Here is a 27676-nt window from a genome sequence, read left to right as displayed (position 1 = left end):
GTGTGAGTTTAAAAATTACTGTAAGATTGCACAACATTCTTGTAAATGGCTAACAATAACCTTTGCTCAGGTTCTCAGGAGGAAAAAACTAATTATAAAGAAAGTGGGTGAGAAAATTTGGGTAGAAAATAAAGGTCACATTAAATAATTTTTACCATTGACCACCATTGACCATTGCATTGTGGGATATTTATGGTGCTGTAGTGTCCAGCGTTGCATACTGTAATATTTCACACGAAATGGTATGCAATTTCTGTTTCGTATTAAGGTTTCGGACATACTAAAATATCTCACATACTGTTTTAGCGTACTAAATAGCATGTTAGTGTCGAATTTCGGATGCAACCTAAGCATCTCCTGACACTAGCTTCATTTTTAACATACAGACATGAGAGGATCAATCTTCTCATCAAACTCTTGGCAAAAAAACAAATAAGCGTATTTCCCAAAATGCTTTTAACAGGATTGGAAAAATGGCATAAAATAATTCGGCTACACAAAAAAGCTTTTTCCTAATTGTTCATTTTTCTTGTGTAATAACTAGTTTTACCGTGTCTGGCCTCTAATTACTCCCTGACATAATGCAATGAGCGACAAGATTTCTCCAGTCAACTATAAATTAAATATACTTTTGTAAGGGATTATGTTTTTTTTTATCAACATAATGAGGAAACGTTAATAAAAGTATCTACTAGTAGCAACTAAAGCCTGATTCAAATGTTGTAATGTTAATTTTTAAGCACTCACAGCACTTGGTTAAGGTTAGGAAAATATCATGGTTAATATTTAAAAAGTTAACAGTGACTTGAAGCATGATAGAAAACCTGCTTTGTGCGTTTTCTACCTTCCTACATTACAAAAAAACATTCCCAGTGAACATAATCCGGGCTGCAAATACATTTCCCTTCAAAAAGTAATTAGCAAAACAATTCAGCAGTAGCTTATATAAATGTTGTTTCTAGGAGACAGGGTTGCCTGAGTAGACATTGCTTCATTTCGAGGGGTCAAAACACAAAAAGCTACTCATACAGATAAAACACAAAGGACCCCGTGTTATATATTAGAGACATTTGACTCACTGGGGTCGTCTGTAAGTGTTGAAGGGTAATTAAAATCACATTTTAATAACTTCTGACTGTCTCACAGTCTCCTGTATTATTAGAGCATTACTGGGCGGGAGTGGATTAGTGCGGTCTGGAATTCCTCACATGCAGAGCAGAGCAGAGCAGAGCAGAGCTCCCACCCTGTGCTCGACCCCCCGCCACCGCTACACACCCTCACTCCACGAGACGTGAGGGAGCGACGGGCTTTCTGTACTTTGTTGGAATATTTTTTTAAAGGTTTAAAGCACATACAAATGATCACAAAACACAAAAGATTGGAGGCACTTCTGAAAAAATAACAACAATTTGGGTAGCAGAGACATCTGTTGTTTTAATCTGACAAATCTTTTTGGAAAGAGATGTTGCTTTTGAATATTTTACATAGTTTTTTACTCATGCTAGCAGCGTGGCTCTATGGTAATGTTGGCTGGTCCACCGCTTTGCTCCAGAACTGAAATATCTAAACAACTATTAGAGGGAATGCCATGATTCCCATCAGTCTCAGTTGTACTTTGTTGAATGCTAATTATTATGTTTTGTGAAACATTTTACTCATGCAAGCAGCATCCCTTCTTCTTGGCAGAATTTCAGTCTGACTGTGTCATGAGGGTAAAGACCCACTGAAAGAGGCAAAGCTCATTTTCTATTGAATATGAGCAAATCGCTTCACAAGGCATTGTGGGATTCCCCGCAACGTAGGACTGATCACCAATATGAAAAAAAGGGAGATTTCAAAAGTTTAAAATGTTAAACTTTATGCAAATTAGGGTGAAATTTGCCTGTCGGCTACACAATATTTTACAAAGTAAACTGACAACAACAAAGCAATGTAATGGTTGGTCAGAAAGTCTTTATGTCTATATATATCCGTCTGTGGAGAACATTATTTACACATTTGCTAATGAAGAAGCTACTCGCTGAAACATTCTTTGGAAATGTGAACAAAGGTTTTGCCATCTGAAATCCCACCCACATTTCAATGCTTCCTACGGCCATGCCTGGAGCACATTTGGCAATTACCATCTCTGTTTACTGCAAACACTTCTATACTTTTGCTTGAGTTTAATGTATTGCACAAGATTTTCTTTCAATGAGGTATTATTGCATTGTCGTACTGATCCTTTTACTTCAATATGTGATGAGTCATTATGGTATAACAGTCCATGGTATGTTGACATGATGAAGAGCAGCGGTGTGAGGGTTGTATTTGTTTTTACCTTCAGATGGAACAGCACCAACCTCTGGGAGTGGCTCCCCATCTGGCTGTGACGCTGGCTCTCCACTGAGAAACACAGTAAGAAGTACAAGGACCCCACAGAACCTGAACATCACGCTTTTGACACATTTTCTATAAATACATCAAAGAGTGGAAAAAAGAGCAAAACTACTCTCACCTAATCTAGTCTATTGTCTAACATTAAGAGAAACAGTTCTAATCTGTTGTTGTTGTGCAGCAGGGGTTGGCAACCTTTTTGATATGAAGTGCCATTTTTACATTTTAATCAGTGTGACATGTCAACATTAAAGGTGCTTTCACGCCTGTAGTTGGGTTCATTTGGTCCGGACCAAAAGAAAACATTTTAGTTCTGGTCCGGCTCTGTTCACACTGACTTTTTACAAACCAACCAGAGGAGTAAACAGGAAGTTATACAGACTGACAGGTAACTCACTGATTGTCATCCTGCATCATCAGGACCCACGAGGAGAAATTAAATTACAGTGACTGACAGTTTATGCAGCACTTCACTGCTTCTGATGTGTATATTTATGTTCTTTGATTAATAACTGATCACAAGCATTATGAGTATTATTAGACTACAAATCAGCAGCATGTTATGATGAATAATGGTAGAAACAGGACTCTACAAAGGCCCCTTTGCACGCTGTCTAAAAAGCCCAACCAAACTTGATCTGAAGACATTTTTCCATCTGTTCAGAGTTCAGACATTGAAACATTCAGTTGTATCATTTAGTCATTACATGCATTTATTTGAGAGGAACAAATTTCGCCATACATATCTTTGTGATTACCAGCACATTTCAATTAAGTTAACAAATTATTAAAATTTTCTAAAAATTAAAGCATAACAAACAGTGGGGGCAAACTATCTGTTGGGTGGAGAGGAGCATGAGGGTCGAATGCTGCTCCTTTTGAGAGGAAAGAAAAAAACAAACACACCTGCCTGCAACTGCTTCAGGAAATAATTCAAAGCAGCTCTCGTCACGGACATACATGAAGCTGACTTTTCATGTAAAGGTGCTTGCTAAAGTCCTTGCTCTGGAAAAGTCAGGACAGGATGGTCATCAGCGCCTGCAGTGTGTGGTATATGATGTTCAGACTTTTTACTTCTGTCTCCTCTGTGGGAAAACAACACAACCACTAGCGCTCCCGTGTGGCCACAGCTTCACCCAGCAGAGTAGTGTTAAAACAACAAGGACTTTGATGAGAACTAATATGTTTGCTGCTCCCTTGTGTTTGCTTGTATTACTGCACCCCGACTGCTACCATCGTCAACCATTCAATCATATTACCCTTCCCTCCCCCCAAAAAAACAAAATCTAAATATTTTGCTCTAGTTTGAATCTGAAATATACATAAAAAAATGGGGTTAATCTTTAAAAGCAACCCCAAAAAATGAAAAAAAAAAAGATAAAATGAGGATGGGGGGTGAAGAAGAAAAAGGAAAAAAATAAATCAGAAAAGTCTCATATAGCTATAAAATAAATAGAAAATAACTGATTTCTCTAAAGCAGCCCAAACGAAAAAAACGACGACTGAATCTGAAGTGGTGAGTTTTGAAGGCAACATGAATGATGAGCTGGAGCGGTGAAATGGCACAAAGTACCAGTGGAAGACAGGAAGATGATGACAGAGACCGAGCTGCTTTTCTTGAGAGAGTTTAACACAACAATGACTGGTCGAACGAAGCGATAATAAGTGTCTGAAAGTTGCAGTGAATCATGAAAAAAAAAAAAAGAAAAAAAAAAAGATGTAAATAACTCAACCAAAAGCATCTTGCTTTCCGACATTCGCAGAAGTTCTGGGTTTTTTCAGCTGGGAGCAATTTGTCACTTTCAAAAAGAGTTTTTTTGTTGTTGTAGCGGGAGGCAGGCGGAGAGAGAGTTTGCAGCTCCTCCACATCAGATCTGAGGAGACTGACCGGAGGGGGACGCTGATTCCTGAGGGGCCAAAGTGAGCAGAGGATGAGAAAACAGACAAAGAGGGAGGTCACTTTGGCAGAGGTCCCTTAAGAGTTGCTTTTTTTTTTTTTCCCCGAAGGGGGAGAAATGGTCGGGGGTGGGGACACAGACATAAAACATTTGACATTTAGACAGACACGTTAACATCTTCAGCTTCCTTGGATATAAAAGCCTTTTGACAGTGACCTACTTCCACCTCTAGAACAAGTGTTTAAAGCCAGCAGGTCCGCTCAGCAGAGTCCATCACCGTTATTTTTGTCTTGTGACTGTGCCATCAATCCCGCTTTTCTCATGTATCACTGGTATGTGTATGTTTTATTAAAAAAAAATCTTGAACTGCTAGATATTTCCCCCATAACTACAGTGGAAATCTACATGAGAGAGCAACAGGAGGGCTGTGAGAAAGGTCTGTGTTCTGTCTTTGGTTAGTGTTTCATCCCCCAGCTCTCTTATTACTTCTCACTCACAGGCGGCTGCTTGTGTGTAAAGATTGCAGATTGACAAAATGTAGTGATAACATGGTGATTTTTATTTCTCTTTTAACCCCCCGTTTTCCTCATAATGTGCATATGTATGTGTGTTTCAGTGGTCGGTGTAGTGTGGATGTAGAGGAGTTCCTTATTTGTCACAGCAAAGCTCCAGAAGTTGATTTAGTCTTTCCATTGCTTGTATGTTCATGTATAGAGCGTTCGACTGTAACACCAGGTCTTCGGTCCTTTATGGAAAGGTTGTGTTGGTGGTAAAGTCAAAGAAATGGCAAAAACATTGTAGGGCAACCAGTCACGTAGTAGAGCCAGACAAACTATCTGAGTGCTGAGTTTTTCTCCTGTCCTCATCGTCCCTGTGGAAATAGAAGAGAGGAGAGAAATTATTCCTGAACGTAGCAGAGAACATAAAACCCAACTCAATAATAGCAAACGTAGTTATCCATGATTGATTAAAATCTTCCTGCAGATAAAACCGTGTTGCTCCATCTGTGCACACTGTGGTGTCTGAGGCCATTGCAGCACTTCTTTGCAGCACGTTTTGTCATTAAAATGCTACTTTGGCTGCACAAATACATGCCATCCTGAATTTCCTTTCGAGGATATTGCCACCCTTATACCTCTTCTACCCCGTCCGCAGAGCAGCAGCAGTCCTTGCAGTCTCCCGTCAGTGTCTATCTATATTTGCTGTGTTCACTGCGGTGCAATTACAAGCGTTCTTAAAGTTGCAAAGTTGTAAAATAACTGTTTTGCATGCAAGTCAGCAGTAAATGAAGTATCAAAAAATGCTGATCAGACAGGTTCTAACCAAGGGCAACAGTTAAACCAGATTGGCTGGAGGTAAAACCCAAAGTGAGCGCAGCTGCAGTGTCGCTAATAATCAGTTATTGCACAGAAAAACTGAATGCACGACTACGGCGAGCAGTGGCGTCGTCAGCATCGGGCCTCCGGGGCTTCAGCCGGGAATGTTTATTGTCTAGCCATGAATCTTTCTGACAGAGGAAAAAATCTAATTATCATAAAATGTAAATAATTTAATTCCCAACCACACCAACCCCTTCTGCTGCCTATGTGTGTGGATGTAGCGAGACTGAGGGAGTGGGGCTGGGTAACTTCCTCTTGTAACCTATAGGCTACAAGCTCAGCCAGTCCTGCTGCTTCTGCCCGGCTATCGGGATCACACAGCAGCAGTCCTGAGACTGCTGTCCATAGCGTGCTTTTTCAGGCGCTGGGGAGCGCTTCATCCACAGTGATGACATCAGCAGAGCCTTTCTGAAAAGTTCAGAGATTTTCAACTACAAAAAAAGCCGGATGCTCGGAGAGACGACGCTGGGTGCAGCGTGTTATGGGAACAATGTTTAAGGTAAAACATGATTCTGTCCTGTAGGCATAGATGACATGAGTTAAAGGATGTAGGATACTTTGGGAGTTGTTGGTAACACAATTTGGAGAAAAGCGAGATGGTCAAAACATCTGATATACCGTAAATAAACACAAAGTGCTAAATATTACAGCAGTCAAATAAAGATGTAAAAATAAACTAAAAACATAAAGAAGCATAGTACCATAGTTTTGAGAATCCTCAGCTGCCCTGGAAATGTCCATTTTGTACAGCGCAACTGTCTTAACATTACTGTTAAGTGAGTAGAAACGTGGGTAGTGTTCCAGGAAGAACAGCAGCGACCCCCCCAAAACAACACAGCGTGCGCGCACACCCTCTGATCTCAGCCTCAGATGGTCTGGGCATTAGACCTTGTAAACTCCTAGAAATGCCCCTGATGGCAAGCATCTGTTGCTTATCTGTAGGCTGGACTGAAGCTTACAACAGACAGTTTGGATAATAATTAAGTGCTTTTGAAGAGATAGCTTCTGCAAGTTGACATCTGTGTTTCATGGAAACTCTACAGTACGTCGACAGTATGATGATGAATCTACTTGTGATTTATCTTGATCTATTGTACATACATATGGATAAATGTTTACCTCACAACCTCATGGCGCGTCTCTCCCCGTCTCCAAACTGGCTTCTAGCAGCAGCTCCTCCAGGTCTTGTCCACAGCTGACACTCACTACACAAGTGACACATAATACAAATTAACAAACATGATTTTCACACCTAAAACCAACTGCATATGTGACTTCATTTATCTAAAGAAAACCATCAGAGATCACAGCGACTCACCGTGCTCCATCACACAGCTGCCGGGCTTGGGGCTTTCAGTGTCGAGAAGATGGAGGGAGAACTCAGGCTTTAGGCCGTTGGGTAGAGCTGAACCGACTAGCTCCTCCGGAGCCTCGGCATAACACTCATCATCGTCTGTAGAGCTCTCATCGGGTGAATCCTCGTCTTTGACTGCGAAGACAGACTCAGTCGTGGCAGTTTCGGGACTCTCTGAGGCTTCTCCTGCTCCAGGATTTAACTCCTGAGCTCCGCTTTGAGTGTCAGATGGTTCCTGTTGATTAGTCTGGACAGAGAGAACAGGATCTACTGCCTGTTCATCAGCCTCCGTTTGCTGCTTTGGACATGGTTCCTCTTCGGTTGGCGGGCTGTCCTCTTTCTCTGTTAAACTGGGTTTTTCATTTTCTGACAAGTCGGCTGGTGCTTCCTGCTTCCCTTGTAGTGGAAGTGGCTCCTCCTCCTCTTCTTCTTCTTCTTCTTCTTCTTCTTCTTCTTCCTCTGTTTGGTTGAGCGACTGGTTCTCCTCTGATGCAGATGCTAGCTCGTCCTGTAGCTGTTCAATAACGGATGTTAACGGCTGCTGCTGCTGCGTTTGTACTGCAGGAATACTAGTCTGGCTTTGACTTAGTTCATCTAACAGTTTACACTCTCCTTCTGTGCTAACCTGTCTCTCATCTTCTATATGACCTTCATCCTCCTCTCCCTCCTTCTTTCCTTCTACACAGCTGGGCTCAGGTTGGGGGTTTTTAACGCTCTTTATTTCCTCCTCAGTGAGCTGAAATGCTGCAGCCAGCAAAGATGAGGAATATGAAGGCAGGGCTGGTGCTTGCTGACTTGGATCTGTCACATCTGGATCTAAAGTGCTAACTGTCACATCCTCAGTGGGTTGACTTGTAGACTGTGGCTCTATAGTGTTTAGTGCGGACTCTAAGTGTGCTACAGGACTCGGCTCTGTGAGTTTACAGTCTGTTGACGGAGCAGGTGAGCTCTCAAACACGTCGTCCTGTAGCGGTTGTGTTTGTGTAGCTGTTTGAGATGAGGGAGGTGGCCGTGTCTGCTGTGTCGTGGGTGTGTTCTCGTCAACAGGCTTCTTTGAGGCCTCTTTAGCCTGTCTGGGAGCTGCAGGCGCTCTCTTCTGGAGTTGGAGCTGCTGCTGCTGTTGCTCAGGGGGGCTCTCCACCCGAGTTACCATGAAGATCTTGTGACCTCTCCCTGGACTAGAGACAGATATACAGCGACCAGGTGATGGAGGGGTGCCGGGAGGAACTGTGGATTCTGTGACGGTGATGCCGGAAACGACACTCAGGTGTCCGCCAGCAGGTGAGGCAGACGGGAGTGAGGACGTACATGAGGCACTGAGGAGGGGCTTTGCAACCCCTGTTTGGGTTTGAGGAGGAGTCTGGTTTAAGCGAGTGGAGGATTTTGACGTGGAAGATGACTTTGTTACCACCTCTTCTTCCTCCTCATCCTCAGTGTCCGAGTCTGACTCCAGGATCATTTGAGGAATGCTTGTCTCAGTGCTCTCTCCAGGCTGGCTGCTTGTCTGTCCTTCATTTCCTGTTGTTTCACCTTTTTCTTCTCCCTCTTTCCCCTCTTTGTCCTTTCTCTCCTCTGTTGCTGGTACTTCTTGCTCTTCTTCTGTGGTCCCGTCCTCTGTGGCGATTTCAGCCATGGATGCCGACTGCCTCATCATCTGCTCGGTTTCCTCCTTCTCTTTAGCCAGGATGAAGTTCCTCTTGCAGCCATTCTGAATCTCAGCCAGCAGGGCGCGCTGGGTCTCAATGAAGCTCTTCACCTGGAAAACAAAAAGAGATGGAACATAAACAACAAGAATATCAGAATAAAAAAACTGAATCAAAACAATCCCTTCAGGCTGCTGTTTCAGTCAGTAATATCTTTATTTCAAAACACAATTTTCTTTAAAAAGCCAAAGCTGGGGGCGCCCTGGTGGCCTACGGGGTTAGGAGACCTTTATTGTCATTCCCCATCTCTCTCTCCCCTCATTTCCTGTCATCTCTCCACTGTCAGCTATTTAATAAAAGGCATAAAATTCCCAGAAAAAATCATAAAAAGGCTAGTCTGAGGCTAGTGTTATTCTGTATTGTAGATATTGTCAAAAAATCCAATGAAAAATCCACAGTTGCATTAGTCCATCGCTCAATACTTTCACTTTTCTACCCTGTCTGTAGCTGCAGGCCCATTGATTCCTACTGAACACATACATGATAAAAAAACAGGTCATAGATCCATAGTTTCATTTTTAAACTAGAACTACCGCCTCCACCAACCAGTCAAGTTGCAGTTTACATCCACGTCCAAAATGTCATCACTTCATCATTTTATCCTATTAGAAATTTGTGTAAAATTGTCATAATTAGCATATGAATTCTTGAGTTATGGCCAAAAATGTCTTTTGTTAGGTCACAGTGACCTTTGACAAACAAATTCTAATCAGTTCATCTGGATGTTTGAAGATAGATGATCAACGTGTTCCCGAGATATCACGAGAATGGGACGGACGTGAGGTCACAGTGACCTTGACCTTGACCTTTGACCACCAAAATCTAATCAGTTCATTCTTAAGGGATAGAAAGGCTAAATCATTTCTTAAAACAGTTGGGCACTGTTGTTCTAAGCAATGCGCTGCTGCTCCCTCCCTCTGGAGCTCTCTGCCCCAACACCTCAGACATTCTTCCTCACTTCCCTCTTTCAAAACTGCACTCAAAACCCACCTATTTAAATCTGCTTTTAATTTGTGATCCATTAGTCCTTCCCCACACCCCCCAAACAAATATCCATCTGGGACAACAAATCTATATAAAACTCTACTCAATCTAAATTATAGTGTGCAATGGATCTAGCGAGAGCTTTTTGCGTTTTTTTACGTTACCTAAAGACCACCGTAGTTCTCTGACCATATTGGTAATGTGAACTGCAGAGTGCAAAACCGTGGTAAGGCCAGCCGCCGTCTTATTATAGTAAGGATGGCCTCTGAGTGACGCGAACAGCGTTACCACGGTTTTGCAATTGGCGGCTCACGTTACCGCAGTCTTGGAAAGGGAGGAGCGAGCGGAGGGGTACTCAGTTGGTTGCATCTGTAACCACGCCACTAGATGCCACCAAATCCTACACACTGTACCTTTAAGGAGAACTTCACCCAGTGCAACAATGAAGGTCTATGGCACAGAGGAAAAAGATATATATGGCTTTGAAAATAAGGAAAATCACATGTCTGCGAGGGTCTGTGCAGACTGTCCGCGTATAGCCCAGAATTTATGATTGCGTCTACCGTATGCCAACAAACGCTCATGAAGACACCCAATATAAAGTAAACAGAAACGCGTGCATGTCAACGTCTGTTTTGGACTTTATTTGTCCCTGTACTTCCTCTCGCCTATCCCCTTCCTCAAGCCCTGTCCCCATGCTCACAGTTTCTTTCTTGGGCTCCCGGTCAAGGTCGAGACGCAGCAGAGAGGTGTTGACTTTTAGGGCGAGCGACAGCGCCATTAGTCCACCTGTCTTGATCTCATTCTCTCGAAGGTCCAGACGCAGCAGTCTGGGGCTCTCAGCGATGAATTCAGCCACAGCCACAGCTCCTACAGCACAGATGACAGAGAGAAACAGAAGTCAAACATGACAGCTAGACAGCAAAAAAGTCCTCCACAAAATCTGAGGCACTAGTTCCCACCTTCGCAGGACAGTTTGGTGGACGCGAGGCCCAGTCTGAGCACAGAGCGGTTGGAAATCAGTCCGTCTTTCAGCTTGTGGACCCCTTCGTTACCCACAGAGTTATGGCCGAGGTTCAGAGTCTCCAGACTCTGGGTGCATGGCTGAGGGAGGCAGAGAAACGACAGAGATATTGACGTGTTTAATAGTTTATTATAAAAACCCATCCGCCCATGTCCGGTGGACACGGTGGGTGGACACCCACATGCAACCCAGAATTTATAATGTGTACGCATAGCATGCGCGTCAACTGCCTATGCTCCAGTTTCTTTCCACGCTTCAGTCTAGTTAGTGGCGTATGCACCTCTGGCTTCCAATTATCGTTCCTATTAGCTACTGCTGAAACCTCTCATTGAGTGCCAGAGCTGTGCTGCTGATGTTTTGAGATCTAAAACATGAACTTTTATTTATGTTAACATATTTTTCACTGTGTAAGAAATGTCTATTGCTCTATTAATTTTGTCAGTGTACAGGCCTTTTTCTCTTTAAACTGTTACTGTTGCCACCATTTCATTGCAATGAGGCGATCAAGTACACGATGGTTATCTCCGGGTTAATGAATCAGACAGTCATGGGATGTACTTTATCAGTATGAATCAGGGTTTTAGGCCATTTTTGTGTCTGCAACATCTCACAAGTCTCACCATAAGACAGATCTCTTGGAGGAAAAAAAAAATGTATTTAGCACACCCGTCATGTGTTTCTAAAAATAATAGGTCCGGCAGTTCTACATACATTACATAACACCATGTGAGAGGTTGAAGGCATTCATTTGTCTGGTTTTGTTTAAAAGCTTTAAAGCTCTATCTGGTCTGATCAATAGTTACCCGTCACTTCACTCAAAGTCGTGACGATTATTTTTATAAACATCATACTGCTAAGAAACAGAAAATTAAATTAGCTTAGCTTGCTGGTCAAAATACCTCCTACCTTTTATATAAGGAGTTACTTTAATAATAAGGGTCTGTACAGATACATGTTTTCTTGGCTACTGATTTGCACATTAGTGACTTAGATTAACAGACGCATATAGCAGCATGAAGCAGTAAATAATACCAGTAACTGTTTATACACAAACATAAGCATCAGTTATAAACATATTAACAACTGTGTGGTACAATGGTATAGTCTATAAACAAAAATTAAAGTTTTCTCACACCACTGTCTCTTTATTTAAAGACGACTTGTGTGAAAAATAATTGGATTAAATTGAAATATGCAGCTAAATTCTGAGTTAACAAATCATCAAACATGAGCAACATTAAAGCTCCACTAGAACACTGTTCATATTGAACAAAAGGGAGGTTTTGTAGCCATTACATTGGGTCAACTACATTTTTATCTCATCTCATAAAACAGCATCAATAAACTGCAAATCATGTGAGCAAGAAACATGGTGCAGATTATCAATCAATCAATCATTCAGTAATGGTATTCATGCCATGTTAGTAAAATTCTCAGTGGTTCTATTAATAAGACAAAACAGTAACACAACATTAAAAACAACAATAAAAGTGTATCTGATAAGACTGAGACTGTAATGACTCAGAAGTGTCTAAACGTAAACGCTGTAGTACTAAAACAATGAGTGTGAAGATAATGATGCTATCACTCAACAACAGACATTACACCACTGACTTTAGTAATGGATTATCTATGCCAGACTGCTGTGAAATCAAACCAAGATAAACAACTGACAACGGCACAAAGACGAGTCCTGAGCTCACATCTGTTCACTGAACGAGATGCGACCGCACAAAATGTCAGCTGTATTAATGAGGAGCCTACGTGGAAATGTCCGGTCACATCAGACGTCATAACACCTATCTGCACGGCATGTTAATCTCTCACCTACACACCTGTCACTCGCAAGTTTGCACAAATAAATAGCGGTTTCTCTAGTGAAATGCAAATATGAGTCATCTGACTACAAAGCAGTTTTTAATCTTATTTGTTTTAAGCAAGATCCTTCAGACAGTAAGGAGGTTAAAAAGCTGCATGAGCAAATTATATTTTCAAATCTTGTCTTTAGCAAATAATCATCAAGCCCTCTCTGTTTTACTGGGTAAACTCTAGCCATTAAATAAACAAAAGTCACGCCAGGTGTAGACGAGACTGAGCTACAGTACAACGTGTACGTGTGGAATAAGGCTGACGATCATGAAGAGATATGAGAAAAGAGGTAAAACAACAAGCAGAGCTCTATTTTGATCGCTTCTCTAACAGAGTAATGAGGAGAAAATTGAATTCTCCCTGCCTAAGCTGTTAAAGAACCACACACAGCCAGCGTTGTCCTCTTAAAACCTCTGATAAGTGTGTGTGAGTAGATTCATTGTCCCGCTGTGTGTGTGTGTGTGTGTGTGTGTGTGTGTGTGTGTGTACCAGTGCAGCAGCGAGGTAGCCCATGCCATTGTGTGTGAGCTGGTTGTTCCATAGCACCAAAGTGACGAGGCCTTTCCTCTGCTCTTTTAGACCTTCGCACACGTAGGCCAGACCTGTGACGACAAACAGAGGCAGACTGTTAGGACATCAGTGTATTTGCATCTGGAGCTCAGTGCTAGTATGAGTTTAGTGTTGTGTGTGAATCTATTCATCAAGTATAGATGAAAAAATACTGTATGTATTGGTGGAAAGCAAAGCATGAAAAACACATTTTTACACCAAGACTTGGACGTTATTTTTAGCTCATTAGTCAGATGTTAGGCAGACCTCTAAACAGAGATACTTCAGAGTTGTTTGGCTACATAATGCTGTAAAATCCAAATGAATAGCACTATACTGTATTAAGTGGTGACAACCAAATCACATCATAAAACAAATCACTAATCATAAAGCAAAACAAAGAGGGCAAAATGTAATACTTTTACTCACTTTTATTTGCTTCCCTGCCTGAACAGTAATCATATTCTGAATTTAAATGAAACCAAATTATGCAGCATAAGACTGGCTGGGGTTGTGTTTAAAACAAAACGTGTCATATTCACTGTAGTGAACAGATGATCAAACTCTTCATTGATGTCTCTCTATAAACACGACACCTCTGTCAAGCAGCTGGTAAATACAGTACACTGAGGCACTAGAGCTGCAACGATTAATCGATTAGTTGTCCACTATTAAATTAATTGACAACTATTTTGATAATCGATTAATCAGTTTGAGTGTTTTTTTTTAAGAAATAAAAGGTACATTTTCAGATTGCCATATGCAGACTATTTATTTAGTATGTAATGTAACTTTGCACAATAAGTGCATTGCTATTATTCTATTAAATTTATTGCATTATTTTGTATTAATTTTGCTGCGATTTCCCCACAAGTATTAATAAACTCATCTTACCCGAGTTTGTGAAAATGTACTGAGGTGCACAATAATTTTTTTTTTTTTAACAAAACAGTTCCACCTTGAGAAAACATACAAGACTATAAAACAATTATGCTGCAGTATGTGTTAGTACTCCATCACTGCACTGTGTACCAGAGTCGAGGATGTGGTTGTTGCGTAGGTCCAGGATCTGAATGTTGTAGTTGAACTTGAGCAAGTTGCCAAGTTGGGCCGAGTCCTGCAGGCCATTGAGCTTGTTGTCTGCCAGGTACAACTCCCGCAGGTTCATATTCATCTTCAGAGCCGTAGCTGTCCAGAAATATATATTATAAAGGAAGGTGAGGGAAGAAGAAAAACCAAAATGTCAGGAATAGAAGACTCAATTCTGAAATTGTGATTCTCCGACACTGAAGGCGGGGTTGGAGAGAGAAAGCGCTCTGTCCATCTTACCCAGTAACATGAGCGGCCTGCCAGACAGACCAGCGTTCTCCAGGTGGAGGACTGCCAGGCTGCCACTGATCCTGAGTGCTCGTGCTACAAAGGGAGCCGAGTGGTCCAGCAGAGGAGTATTACGTGCATCGAGATACTGCAGAGAGCTCGTCTGAGGGGGGAAACACCAACAGAGATACAATCAATTTGGAGTAGACGGATAAAAGTGCAATAACGTTCTCGTCATCAGGATGAAAACAGTCTTTGCGTGGCTCTTAAGTGCAATAAGATAACACATTTATAAAGGACGGGGAGTATAATTATACAAGTTAAATGCTGATTTTGATATGAGGTTGTCTTGAGGACTTTCTGAAAATAAGTTTGCAAGTAGATGACCAACAACATCTGGCTAACACACACACACACACACATTTTCCTTTGATCTTTATTCCTGATCCTGTAACCTCTCATTAGCTGTGATTATACCGTAGCTACTGTCGTAGACCGATGAACACCAGCTTCATCAGACTCCATACATAAAACATTATCCTCAAATGAGCAAATGTGAATGACAAAGATGACGCAAATGCACACTGTCGCCCAGATAAAGGCACTTTAATATTGGTTTTCATCTGCTTAATCCGAGGCCTCACCTCAGGGACTCACGGACGCGCAGTCTTGTCAAAGCATTAGTGCGTTATGGGCTTTGCTGAAATTAGCTACTGTGACTTTTTATTGACAAGCTACAACACAAACAATCTACAAGCTGGTGTCTCCAGACACACTCGATGCTTGCAGACAAACACTGATCAGATGAGAAATTAGCTTCTCACTCAGTTCTAGTTGTGATTACAATACAACTGCGGTGCTCATACAAAAATGTATGAGCACCGCAGTTGTATTGTAAACACAGTTATTGTATCATTTAGTAACTGTGATTAAGAATTTGTTGGTTTTCCCTCTAGGTGGGTAAGTAATGAACCAAATCTTTAAAAAAAATAAAATAAAGAGGCCACAATATTACACTCACTGCAGAGTAATTTGTGGTTTGGCAAACAGATCAGTGTTGTTCAGTGTTGCACAATGCCAGGAAACATCAGTGAGCTTCAGCCAATCCAAAAATATCCACAAACTCCACAATCTAGTAACCTAATATACAAATGAAACTGATTGATTTTTCATTAATTGTTAATTTACTACATTTGGTATAGGGTTCGTTTTTTGCGTGTATCATCTCACACTTCATCTTTCACCTTAAACTATGATACAGTATAGAAATATACTAGGGCTGTCAAACTTGACGTGATAATAACGCGCTAACAACCATGTCATATTGGCTTGTCGCCAATGAGGATAAATAACGATCCAATCTTACACTAAATTTTGGCGAGGAAAAACTGGCATGCCCATTTTCAAAGGGGTCCCTTGACCTCTGACCTCAAGATATGTGAATGAAAATGGGTTCTATGGGTACCCACAGGTCTTCCCTTCACAGACATGCCCACTTTATGATAACCACATGCAGTTTTCAGGGCAAGTCATAGTCAAGTCAGCACACTGACAGCTGTTGTTGCCTGTTGGGCTTGAGTTTGCCATATTATGATTTGAGTATATTTTTTGGGGGGGCTTCTGTTATGCCTTTATTGATAGCGAGAGAGACAAGTTATGAAAGGGGGAGAGAGAGGGGATAACATGCAGCAAAGGGCCACAGGTCGGATTCAAACTCTGGGCTTCTGCGGTAAGGACTCTGCCTTGGTACATGGGGTGCCCACTCTATCAGTTGAGCTACCGCAGGTCCCCATTTGAGCATATTTTTATGCTAAATGCAGTACTTGTCTTTGTTTTGTGTTGTTAATTGATTTCTAATAATAAATATATATATACATTTGAATAAAGCAAGCATATTTGCTGACTCCCATGTTGATTAGTATTAAATACTTGACAAATCTCCCTCTAAGGTACAGTTTGAACAGATACAATATGCGTGATTAATTTGCGATTCATTGTGATTACATATTTTTTTCGATTGACAGCCCTAAAATATACAAAAACAACGGTCTGAAATGTGTTTTTGTTGAGTGGCTTCACCCTCTCTATTCCTCTGACACCCAATCAACGGTTCCTTCACACGGTTTGTTTGACAAAAGCTAACCAGCAGCTGTTCATATCCATGTGTTTTCTCACATATATGGCTTGAGAGGTGATATATTAATGTGTTTGCCTGGCGACCCATTTGTATTCTTCACAGTGATGACTGACGTCAAAGAGCATCGTAAAAGCCAAGACTTTGGAGGAGCAAGCGAGGAAAGGCCGACCCCGTATGTCTGAGCGCTGACAGAAAAACAGCAGCGCTGCACGACACAAGTTTAGAAAAAAATAAAAAATAAAGAAAACAGAGGAAAGATCGATCTTCTCCCCTGGGCACAAAGCTACACAGAAGTAGAGGAAAAGATTTTCAGTCGGTAGTATTTGAGACCAAACACCCTCTTTTCAGGCCAAACAAAATGCATAATGTGAAATATTGCACACAGTTTGGTTTAAAGACTGAAGAACTTCCTCGCTGAAGACAAACACACTCAGACCAGTGTAGTCCATCACACCATTTTATAAATGATTACTTTTATTGTCCATCCTCACTGCCCTCTCTGCGGAAAGAAAATCTCTCTCTCTCTCTCTCTCTGCCATTTTCCTGTCAGAATTCAGCCTGTAATCTCCTTAATACTGTATTATTATTTATACACTGATGCTGCGCTGTGGAACAGTCTTCTATCAAATTGACAAAAACAAGAAGGACTTTTATGAATCTAATGGCGCTATTCCTGTTGCACTTATTATTTTCTGAACATTTTTATCCATTAGAATATTTTAAGGTTCTTAATGAAACGAGGAACATCCTCACTTTGGTGACGGCACTTTTCATTCATTGCACTTTACTCAACTTAATACTACTTGCACTTTACTGTCTTTGTACCTGTTTTGTTTCACGTCTGTTCTTATTGTGTGTACCGAAGCACTGAAGGAACGCAATTTCATTCCACTGTATTGCTGATAATTGTATATGGAGTGGTTAATTTTATGTTAAATGTTTTATATCTGTTTTTTAACAATCGTGGGACCATTTTGTGTTTTCACTATCACATGTTATTCTCTGGAGTGTTTTACTGATCCATGAATAAATCCTTTCCTATTCCCATCCTGTCCTTTCTATCTCTGCAGACAATGTTTATCCACTGTAGATGGGAGGGGTGGGGGGGGATGATCTCTCACCTTTCTCATCATGTGAGCGGCGGCCTGCCATCCCCGTGTGCCAATGTGCTTGTTGAAGGAGATGTTGAGGTGTGTGGCTGACTCATAGTACTCGATCATGTCAAACAGAGCCGAGGCACCCTGAGAAGCACAGACGGAGAATAGGGGAAATAAATTAAACGTTATTATGTCATTCCAGATTAAAATCCAACAAATTTTAAACACATCTCACAGTCAGTGAGTCACAGTTTCAAAACCCTGAAAAAGATGTTACATGATATAGTCTGGAGCGGCTGTAGTTTCCACGGTAACAGACCCTCAGAGTAGTTGAGACCCGCTGAGGTGTTTAAGGAGCCTCAGGTGGGGGTAAAGACACACCTGTCTGGGCTACCGTCTGCAGCTGCAAATAAAAAGTGTTACTGCTCCCATCCTCTAGATATAATACTGCATGAAGTTTATTAAGGGTAAGGCTGCAACTGACGATTATTTCCACTATCGTTAATCTGCTGATTATCTTCTTGATTAATCCATTAATCGTTTTGTCTTTAAAATATCAGAAAACAGTTGAAAATGTGGTTATAATTTCTTTCTTCGTCAGATCAACGGCTCAGAATCCAGAGACATTCAGTTTACTTTCATTTATGACACTGAAAAGCTTCAAATTCTTACATTTGAGAAACTGGAAACAGCAAATGTTTGGCATTTTTACTTAAAACATGACTTAAATGATTAATATATGTAGTTGTTGATACCTTTTCTGTTGATTGATTAATCAATCCATGGAGCTCTAGATTATTGTCAATTAGGGCAAAAATCTTTTATCCTGATACATGTCATTTCATATCTCGATAACGATATACTGTATATCACAATATAGTTTCTTGTATGTTTGCTGGTATTCAATAGTCTATATTAAATAACCACATGGTAAAGCCTTTTTTTGTACACTCCTGTGTGAATTAAATACTTTACAAATGACAAGTATCGAGTACTGAAAAGTTCTCATTTTAATAACTTAAGTGCAAAGTTAAGTAAAACTATGGTATAGAGAAAAAAGAAATAAATATAGTCCTAGCCTATAATCGCTATAGAAACGATATAGAAAAATATATATAATTTTTATACAGTTTTGACAATATATATATATAGTCATATTGCCTAGCCCTATTGTCAATATAAATGAATCTGCAGATTATTTTCTGCATTATATACAGTCCAAACCCCAAAATATTCACTTTACAATTATGTAAAATAGACATTTGAGACGCTGGAACCATCAAACAAACAAACGAAAAAAAAGGTTAGTCGAGTATAGAAACAGTTGCTGATTCATTTTATGTCGAACAAGTAATCAGTTAATTGTCAGTTCAGCTGTGTTGTAGAGATAATGTGAAGAACGGCATTCATTACAGGCTGAAAAATTGTGCAAAATCGAGGGGCATGACTCCCTGTTTGGTAAAAGAGCAGATGAAGGACTAAAGTGAAAATGTCATGTGATGCAGCTGAAGTGCACTCATGTGATCAGTGTTTTAATCTGGTTTTGGTTTTGGTAGTGCTGTGGGGGTGCATCTCTTTCATCTATCACTGATAATACTGACTATGTAAAGGTGTTGATGACACTGAAGTGGAGGTGGATGGCTTGTTATTCTGCTTCTCTGAATTTTTTCAACAAGTTATTAACATGTTTTAAACAGCAAAATGAGCCGTTAGCTCTCGTGTGGATTCTGTGCCCTCCGTGTCTTTCCCGCAGCAACAGTTAAAATGAAACTTAAACACCACCAGAGTCAGCAGCCAGTAGTGAATTTGCTCCTGTGTGCAGCCAGTCGCAGGAGGAGACTAGCAGATTAAAATGGGAGTATGAGCGTATGAGTTTATCCTCCACTGAGGCTGATGATAAGTAACAAAATCAGACAGGCTGCTGCATAGCGTCTCATAACCTTTTCCCCTTTGTGTGCGTGTATACTGGGAGACATTACTGAGTATACACAAGTGTGTTTATCTACAGGGAGGGGGAAGATGAGTCACATCGAGCCCAATAAAAGCCAGCCAGTGTTAGTGCTCCCCGTGCCTGCTCCTCCCCATGCGTCTTAAAACATCCCTCCAAAACTATTTTCCTCCTTTCATCTTCCCATATCATTCCCAACAAGACGCCACTACTGGGGCTCTGCCAAATCAAGCCATCTACTGAATGTCTGTGTCTCTCTCTCCCCCATCTTCTCACTTCCCCATTCGATTCCTTTACTCTGTTCTCCCCTCAACTTCCTTTTCTCCTTTCAACACTTTTAATTTAATTTCATGTCATTTGAGCCCACTCGTCTCAGGCGGAGATGCTGCTCTCTGGTGACTCATTCAACTACTTCATTCATATTTCCGGGGCAGTGCTCCATGTTGGTTGAGAAATGTGTTATTTTAATCCATTTGTTTGGACTATGTGAAGCTCTGGTGTGCATGTGTGTATAAGCTGTGGGTGTATTTTCTAGAATGAAGATCGGTGAAAAAAGTATATGTACAATATTGTTGATGAGTGTACTGCTTGCATTTCGTTCTGTGTGTGTAAATAAGAACTATACTATACTATGGAGCCGGTGCAGTCCACCTCAGGGCTAACACAGGTAAACAACACCTGGTAAATAACGCCATCTGTATCTTGATTCATGGGTCTTTGCATTTACACTTGATATTAAAATGCTTTCTCGTTATCTTGATTGTTCCCGCATTGCCATCAATAGGCATGGCACGTCCCAGGTCAAGGGAAGCAATGCCACGAACAGATGTCATTCATTTATAAATCACTTTCTGAAAGTGACTAATACGTATTGCTTTTTCTGGGCTTGCTTAAAGGGCGGGTCCGTTATTTCTTTTTTTTGTAATCATTTTGTAGCTTCCCAGTCGTATTTCTTATGTATTCAAATCTGAACATTAAAATTTTGGTGAGAGGATGTATGGTATGTTTTAGCTTCAAAATGCTATTTGCCCAAGCCCTTCTAAAAACTCTAAATATTCTAAATATAGCGTACACTTTAACTGATATTTCTTTTTTTTAGGTGGCTAAAATATGTTTTTCTGCTGTTCCCGTCCACTTTACCTCGCCGTCAGACAGCCCTGACGGGGAACTGAAGTTGTTATATCGTGGTCTTCAAAGCCTCCCGACTACATTCACAAAAGCAGTAACTTTACCTCGCAGAACACGGGAGTATACATACAACACTAATTCAAAATATCCAAACTAACCCTTTCAGTTATTTCCCAACGTAACAACTTTGGTAACCTACGTCACTGCTTTTGCAAAGGCTGAGTGGGCGTTTCCATTTGAAAAAAACCCCCAAAACAAACAGAAAGCAGATGGATCCGCCCTTCAAGCTAGCAGTAAGAGGTGAAGTTAGGTGATCTTTTAAGTTGTTGGGCGGATTTTATTAATTGAGAAAGTTGGAGAAACTCAGAGTATACAAAGGGCTTCCCTTCACAAACACAAGGAGAAGATGCACTCTCTACAAAGAAAGGACTGGGGCCAATTGTTCAATCCCTCAAGCTATATAATAGTGCTTTCCACCAAGACACTGTTTATGGCTGCTAATAAATCATATGATGAAATCTGGTTCGTAATTATGAATAGGGCATTTGTTAAACTACAGCTTTATTTTAGTATTTATTATAGTCTATGTGGGTTTGAAGCCGTTTGTTACCCTTCTCACATGCTTCTATTATAAAAGGGACCAGTTTTTAGGAGTTTTTAGGTTATGTTTTACCTCCACAGTTTTTTACCACACTACACTGCGTGTATCTTTGAGGCATAACAAATGTGTTGAAAGCATTTCCTTACACATAAAACAATTGCAGAGCTGAAAACGTGGAAGAATTTGAAACCTATACTGTTTACACCCATGTTAGCAGTCTTCTTCCTTGGCTTCGCTGATGAATTTCTACACTGTCAATCAGTAGAATAGACATGATATAAACAAACTGGGGACTTAAAGACATTGCTCCAAAGCGCTACTAGTGTCCAAAACTCCACAGGGTACCTCTAATTCATATTGACTTTCATGGAAATCAAACTGCACACTTAACAGACAGTGTGGAGGTAATGCAACAGCTGCCCAAATTATCCTCAAGTCTACACGTGTCTCTAAAGACAGGACTAAAATGATCACACCATCTACAAGTGTGCTGAAAAAAAGCAGGAGATTGGGTCCTAAATCAATTCTGCGGTTAAAAGGTGAAAGTACTGACAAGGCTTTGCCAGACAGGAATCAAATAATGGGCAGTAATTAAAGTGACCCTTCGTACCCTGAAAAAACATATCCTATGTGACTCTGGCTAAAAGCAGCGCTTGTGTCCATGTGATGTAGTATATCTGGAGCTCTGTGTGAAAGGAAGTAGTCAAGGCCTGTGTCCCTCTTCTCTACACTGCAGCACTGTCTCTATCTGTGCGCGCCTACAGCCAAATGTCCCTAATGGTGTTTACACAAGTGGACATCAGGAGTAATCAGAAAACCCATGACAAACACTCCACATCCTGTCAGTACAGTGAGAGTGAAAAAGAGGATCAGAGTGTGACAGAGGGCCAGAACGCAACAGCGAAAGAGAAAGAGAGACAGGCATGAATTATGGATGTAAGATGGAAGTATGCTAGAGAAATGATGCATGATGAGAGAATTGAAGGATGGGAATGAGAGAGATTTTAAAGGCAGGATCTTCTTACATCTTCATCCAGGTTGGTCTGCTCCAGGTCTATCACTTTAAACTGGACCCTCTTCAAAATCTCTTCCAGAGACTCACATGCTTTGTAGTCCAGCTTCTCACCTAAAGGAATACGTTGAGAACATTTGTAAAAAAAATAAGTTAAAAAAAATGAATCTCCCAATCTGATAAAGTGTTGGTATTTGTTGATTTCCACAAGACTGTCAAGCTGATGTTTTGGTTCTTACCTTTTAGATCTAAGCATTCATTTCGCAGAGTCAGGTCTTTCAGTTCCTACGGAGACAAAAAAAAAGCAGTGTCAGTACGAGTTGAGTTTGTGTATTACCCCATGAAGCTTTGCTTTACATATGTTGAAACTTTCACATCACACAGGAGGCAATTCAGTACATACTGGTACTGGAGATAAAACACAGATCTTGTGTAAACTGAGATAAACCTTTACTGCAAAGAAAAGCATCTGCAGGACACGTTTGCACAACTCACCTCTGGTGCATTCCTACTATACTGTATGTGTGTGTCTCTGCGCCTTTGAGTTCTGGTACCACTGGAAAGTTTTGGGAAGTACTGAATGAATACTGAGCGAGTTCCAATGATGTCAACTTTGAACAATATTAGATAAAGAAATGCTCTGTCATTCCTAATGCTGTTTTTCAAATGTGTTGTGAGTCATGTCACTGTCACTCTAACCATTCAAGCCTTGCTGGCACGATTTTCTACAGGACAGCATAGCAAGGTAAGAGATGTTGGTTTTCTTTGACGTTTTCCTCCCTGCAATATGGAAAACCAATCTGCCGCTGACCAAATGGCACAGAATGTGTCCATATAGATTGCATTTCCTATAGCTGCTTCACAATAAAAGCCTCCCCTTGGTTTGCTGATGGAAAAACTGAAGCAGCAGCAGCAGGAAATATTTGGTGTGCAATAGCAGTAAACACAACTTAACAGAGCTCTGATACAGCTGAGAGCAGTCAGTCAATTGAAAAATAGGGCTTATATCTTAAGTATGACCAGGCATGCAAGAGTGAAACTAAATTCCAAACCACAGAGATTCAGAGCTGAACGCAGTGAAAGTATTAAAAACATTTATTTTTCAGTCAGCAGTAGAAGCGACGCTTGTTCACGACTCGGTGCAGATCAACACCATTAAAGCGGGCTAAAGGCCTTTGCACACCAAGTCTGTATTTTTCGTCCAAAATTAATACGACATGTTCATATTACGTCAATCACATTTACACACCGACTCTGAAACTTTCATCCGTCATTTAAGTTTTCAGAACAGGTTTGATTTTCTATGTTTTTTCCCATCCGTCAAAAGCAAAAGGGGGTTGTTTGACCACTCGGAGCCACCGTCCGGGCAAACATCATCATTCAAAATGGCATGATAAACGTTCACTTCATCTCCCAGCACAAAGCACGTTACGATAAAGAAATAAAAGAATACAGAGATGCGGAATTTAAAGATAGATCGTTGCAGGTGATTACAGAACAGTTTGGAATCGGGGACGGTTGCAGGGATTAGATAGTAGTGATTGTGTTCTAGACAGCTTAACGATAGCTTCTTGCAAATGTCTTTCATTCATTAGCCCCGTTTGGGACTAACGCTATCCATTGCATCCACGTCATTAATTCAGTTTGGTCTTGTACTGCCAATTTTTGCAACAAATAGAATAATAAAATGCATCAGATTCAGCGTGCAAGGTTTGTAATTGTAAAGTTTTTTATCGGATGATTTATTAAAAAACGCAAACGAAAATACGAACTTGGTGTGCAAAGACCTTAACCCAGGCCAATAGAAATGTGGCCTAAATATGCCTCGACCATTTTATGTTCCACTTGATTCTTTAAACCTGAGCAGGTACAGCTGTCTGCCTCTGTGTGTTCAACTTGTAGTCAGACACCACAGCATCACAGATCAAAAAGGTGGAAGGATATTTAACCTCTCACCCTGGTAAAACACTCAACCACCCACACAAACACGACAACATACAGAGTGCTCCCCTCGAAACTATGTACCGGCAAATCCCTCTCTCTAGTTGACTGCTCAGCCCATTCAGCATGAACTCAATAACCTCTGCCCTCGTGTGTCTGACCATACTGATGATGGTTTAGTTGTACAGAGGGTTCATGGCCTCCTGCATGACTCAACGGGTCCCAAAAACATGATGATGTTATGTGAGAAATGCTTCATCTAAAAAGCTGTATTGTCATAATACAATCAGCGGGAAACATTATGGCACTAAATAACACACTTTAGTAGTTAAGAAGATTATTTAGCTGTGTACCCGACTGAATCATTCGTTTGAGGTAGTATTATATGAAAAACCAAAATTAAAAATTGCAAGAGTATTTTCTCAGTACGTTTTATGAAATATGGTTTAATTAAAAAACTCTGAATGTTCTTCAAAACCAGATGGTGTTGACTATGTAAACACAACCAGACGCACATTCTGGGCAATTTAACAGCAACACAATCTTCACTTACAATTAAATGGGACACCTGTCAGTGAGAATGACTTTATCAGTGTAAATACCTCCCTGACAGAGCTGCCAGAACCCAAAATAGTGCATGACGCATAGTGTGCCTCTGCACGAGTGGTGGTATGGGTGTGTGTGTGTGTGTGTGTGTGTGTGTGTGTGTGTGTGTGTTGGTGGATGACATCGAGCTACTGATTCTCTTTCTGATCTTGTTCATTAAATTCTGTGGTGATTCTTGCCATACTGTGCGTCTATGTTATATATTTGCACTGTTTTCATTAGTGTGTTTTAATTGGCAAAGTGTGTTTTAGTAAAAAGGACCTTCTACAAAACCAATTTCCTATTAGCCTGAAGTCGATAAAGAGATATGACATCTGGGATTCGCATAGAAAAGAACAGGTGGAGAAGCAGGATGAAGGGGGATAAAGCTGCATCTTCTCCCTAAATGAGATAGTCCGGCCTCACAGAGACCAAAATGGAGCGTTCAAAAGGTCCTTGTCAACTGTTAAATAGTTAGACATTTTGGTAAATACTCCCATTTGCTTTCTTGCCGAGAGTTATATGAGAAGATTGATGCCACGTTCATGTCTGTTTTTTATATACAAGGCTACAGCCAGCAGCCAGTTACCTTAGCTTAGCACAAAAACTGGAAACAGGGGGTGTCAGTGCCCAATCCGTCCAGACTGCTCGATCCGTTCTGCACATGTGCGCCAGTATGCCTTGCTGCCTCTGATTGGCTACTGACTTCTAAACGCTTCTAAACAAACCATCCGTCATCAGGGAAATAAAAAAACTCTCTTGGTCTCTTGTGAGTGTGACTGGCCGGCTCGCCAGCCAGCCATCCCCGCAAGTGCATTTAGGAGACCGGTCTCTCGAGGAAGCTACAGCCAGCTCACAGCGGGTTCTGTGAGTGTGCCTGGCTTGGTGGCTGGCTGACAATCCCCGCAGGCACGAGCTTACTGTCGAGCCAGTTTGTTGAGCTTCTCAACTTTGAAAATGTTGAAGCAACTTTTCGATTAGCCATCAATTTTTGTAAAACTGCCAATATTTGAAAATCTACAGTTGATATCTCGCTTAAAAAAATCTATTGCTGTAGCTTAATACTTTCTGTACAGACATGAGCATAGTATTGAATCTCCCATCTAACTTTCAGCCAGAAAACTTATTCTCCAAAATGTTAAACTTCTGCTTTGCGTGCAACACATTGAGCACACTTCATCTTTTGCAGTCTGCCTTTGAAAAGCTATCAGTCTGCACGCAGCCTGTATGACCTTTAAATTGCATCCCTAATGAGAATGATATTTCTGTGCATAATAGACGTGGGTGTCTATGCAGCATGTGGATGTTGCCAAGTCTTACAGTGTTGACGTACATGTGTCGTGTGCAGCAAGAGATTTTATATAAATTTACAGTATACTTCCTGCAGAATAAAACTACCTTGTTCCAAATATACTAAACCAGTCCATAGAGAGCAAGCTTCTGCATATTCTGAGAAATCAAGTGTGCACATGGGCTGCGTGTGAGACATTGCATAATAGGGAAACCACTTGTCCCTGAGGGAATTGCTGCAGCAGAAATGTGACACAAGGCTACCAAGTGTCCAGGTCTCAAGACTCTGTGGGGAATTACTGCAGAGCAGGCATTCAACATGCAGCTTCTAAATAGCGACCCTTATAAAACACACAGACACACGAACAACTTGCCAGAAATGTACATAACCGGCAGGGCCCCTGGCGAGCTGCCACGTGTACAGTGCAGTTGGACTTAATAAAGAAAGCATTTAGAGTGAAAGAGGAAAAAAAAATCTGTAAAAGGCTGAGCTCCTCTTGCAAACCCCCCTCTCACTGGTCAGCCATTTGGTCTGACTGGCTTGTTTATGTGGCTGGTTACTGCAAGGATGACTAAGCAGAAATGAGAGGGGGCGGTAGTGGACCAAAAGACTACAGTGGCAGGGAGGGATGGAGAGAAGCCAGACATGAGCAAACGAGCAATCACATAAAAAGCAGAATATGATGGAGGGGAGGCGGGTTGAAGGTCTGCGATGACCATCCCAGGTCTGTTAAGTCCCAGTGGAAATGTACCCAGATTGTGGGACTAAATGAAGCTCACAGCAGCAGCTTAGCATAGTGATGTGCATTTTGACAAGTAGCTGAGATGTAAACCCAACTTTCTTTGCAGAGTCTCTCGAATCACAAATGTGTTCCCATCTGGGGCTCAATTTACTTCAACATCATCATTCACACATGGAGACACACCTGCAGGTACAAACGGGCAAAGCTCCAGTGGAGAGGCCTAGTTAAGGGTTTTTATGAGCGTGTGCTGCAGTGACTGTGCGACAGAACAAACAGGAGAAAGTGAGTGCTAATGTGTCTCTGCTGCAAACGCTAGTACTGCCAACTCCTCCGTCTGATCAGTTTGGTAACGGGATGTTCTCACACAAATACAAACAGAGAGACACATACTGTATGTTTGCATACACACAGTTATTAAGTATTAGAGATATCAAATAAACATAACATTCCCAGTAATGCCTGTGACATTTATATACTTAAATAAAAGAGGTCTTTATTAGACAGAGGCTCTCAGTATAACAGGCCCTTATTATTTTGATACAATCACATTAAACATATTGCCATTATCATATTGCCAATGTCAGGAACAAGAACTGTAGACCGCCAGATCAAGTACAGCGCGCCGTTCGGTGAGCTTGCGCCCAAATGCACGCTGTGATGTGTGCTGAACCCAGCGGCGTTGTGTCTGAAAGTGCTCTAGGCCAATCAGCTGGCCAGGCCACCAGGGATTCTCCTTGTGCT

General features: G+C 41.2%; 1 protein-coding gene across 1 annotated transcript in view; it reads right to left on the bottom strand.

Annotated features, from left to right (window-relative positions):
* Positions 1-3063: 3063 nt before the first annotated feature.
* Positions 3064-27676, bottom strand: part of ppp1r37 (protein phosphatase 1, regulatory subunit 37) — a 47047-nt gene continuing 22434 nt past the window's right edge. The window contains exons 3-13 of the mRNA XM_074642122.1: positions 22616-22661; positions 22390-22490; positions 17712-17831; positions 14466-14616; positions 14169-14324; positions 13077-13189; positions 10657-10798; positions 10398-10564; positions 6972-8763; positions 6773-6858; positions 3064-5145 (exon numbers count right to left, since the gene is read on the bottom strand). Of these exons, the coding sequence (XP_074498223.1) occupies positions 6782-6858; positions 6972-8763; positions 10398-10564; positions 10657-10798; positions 13077-13189; positions 14169-14324; positions 14466-14616; positions 17712-17831; positions 22390-22490; positions 22616-22661 (2865 nt within the window). The 3' untranslated portion in view covers positions 3064-5145; positions 6773-6781. The remainder of the gene's footprint in view (positions 5146-6772; positions 6859-6971; positions 8764-10397; positions 10565-10656; positions 10799-13076; positions 13190-14168; positions 14325-14465; positions 14617-17711; positions 17832-22389; positions 22491-22615; positions 22662-27676) is intronic.

This window comes from Sebastes fasciatus, chromosome 7 (genome assembly GCF_043250625.1).
Source record: "Sebastes fasciatus isolate fSebFas1 chromosome 7, fSebFas1.pri, whole genome shotgun sequence".
Lineage (NCBI taxonomy): Eukaryota > Metazoa > Chordata > Actinopteri > Perciformes > Sebastidae > Sebastes > Sebastes fasciatus.
Note: the sequence above shows the minus strand (reverse complement) of the source record. Positions and strands in the feature narration are given on the sequence as shown.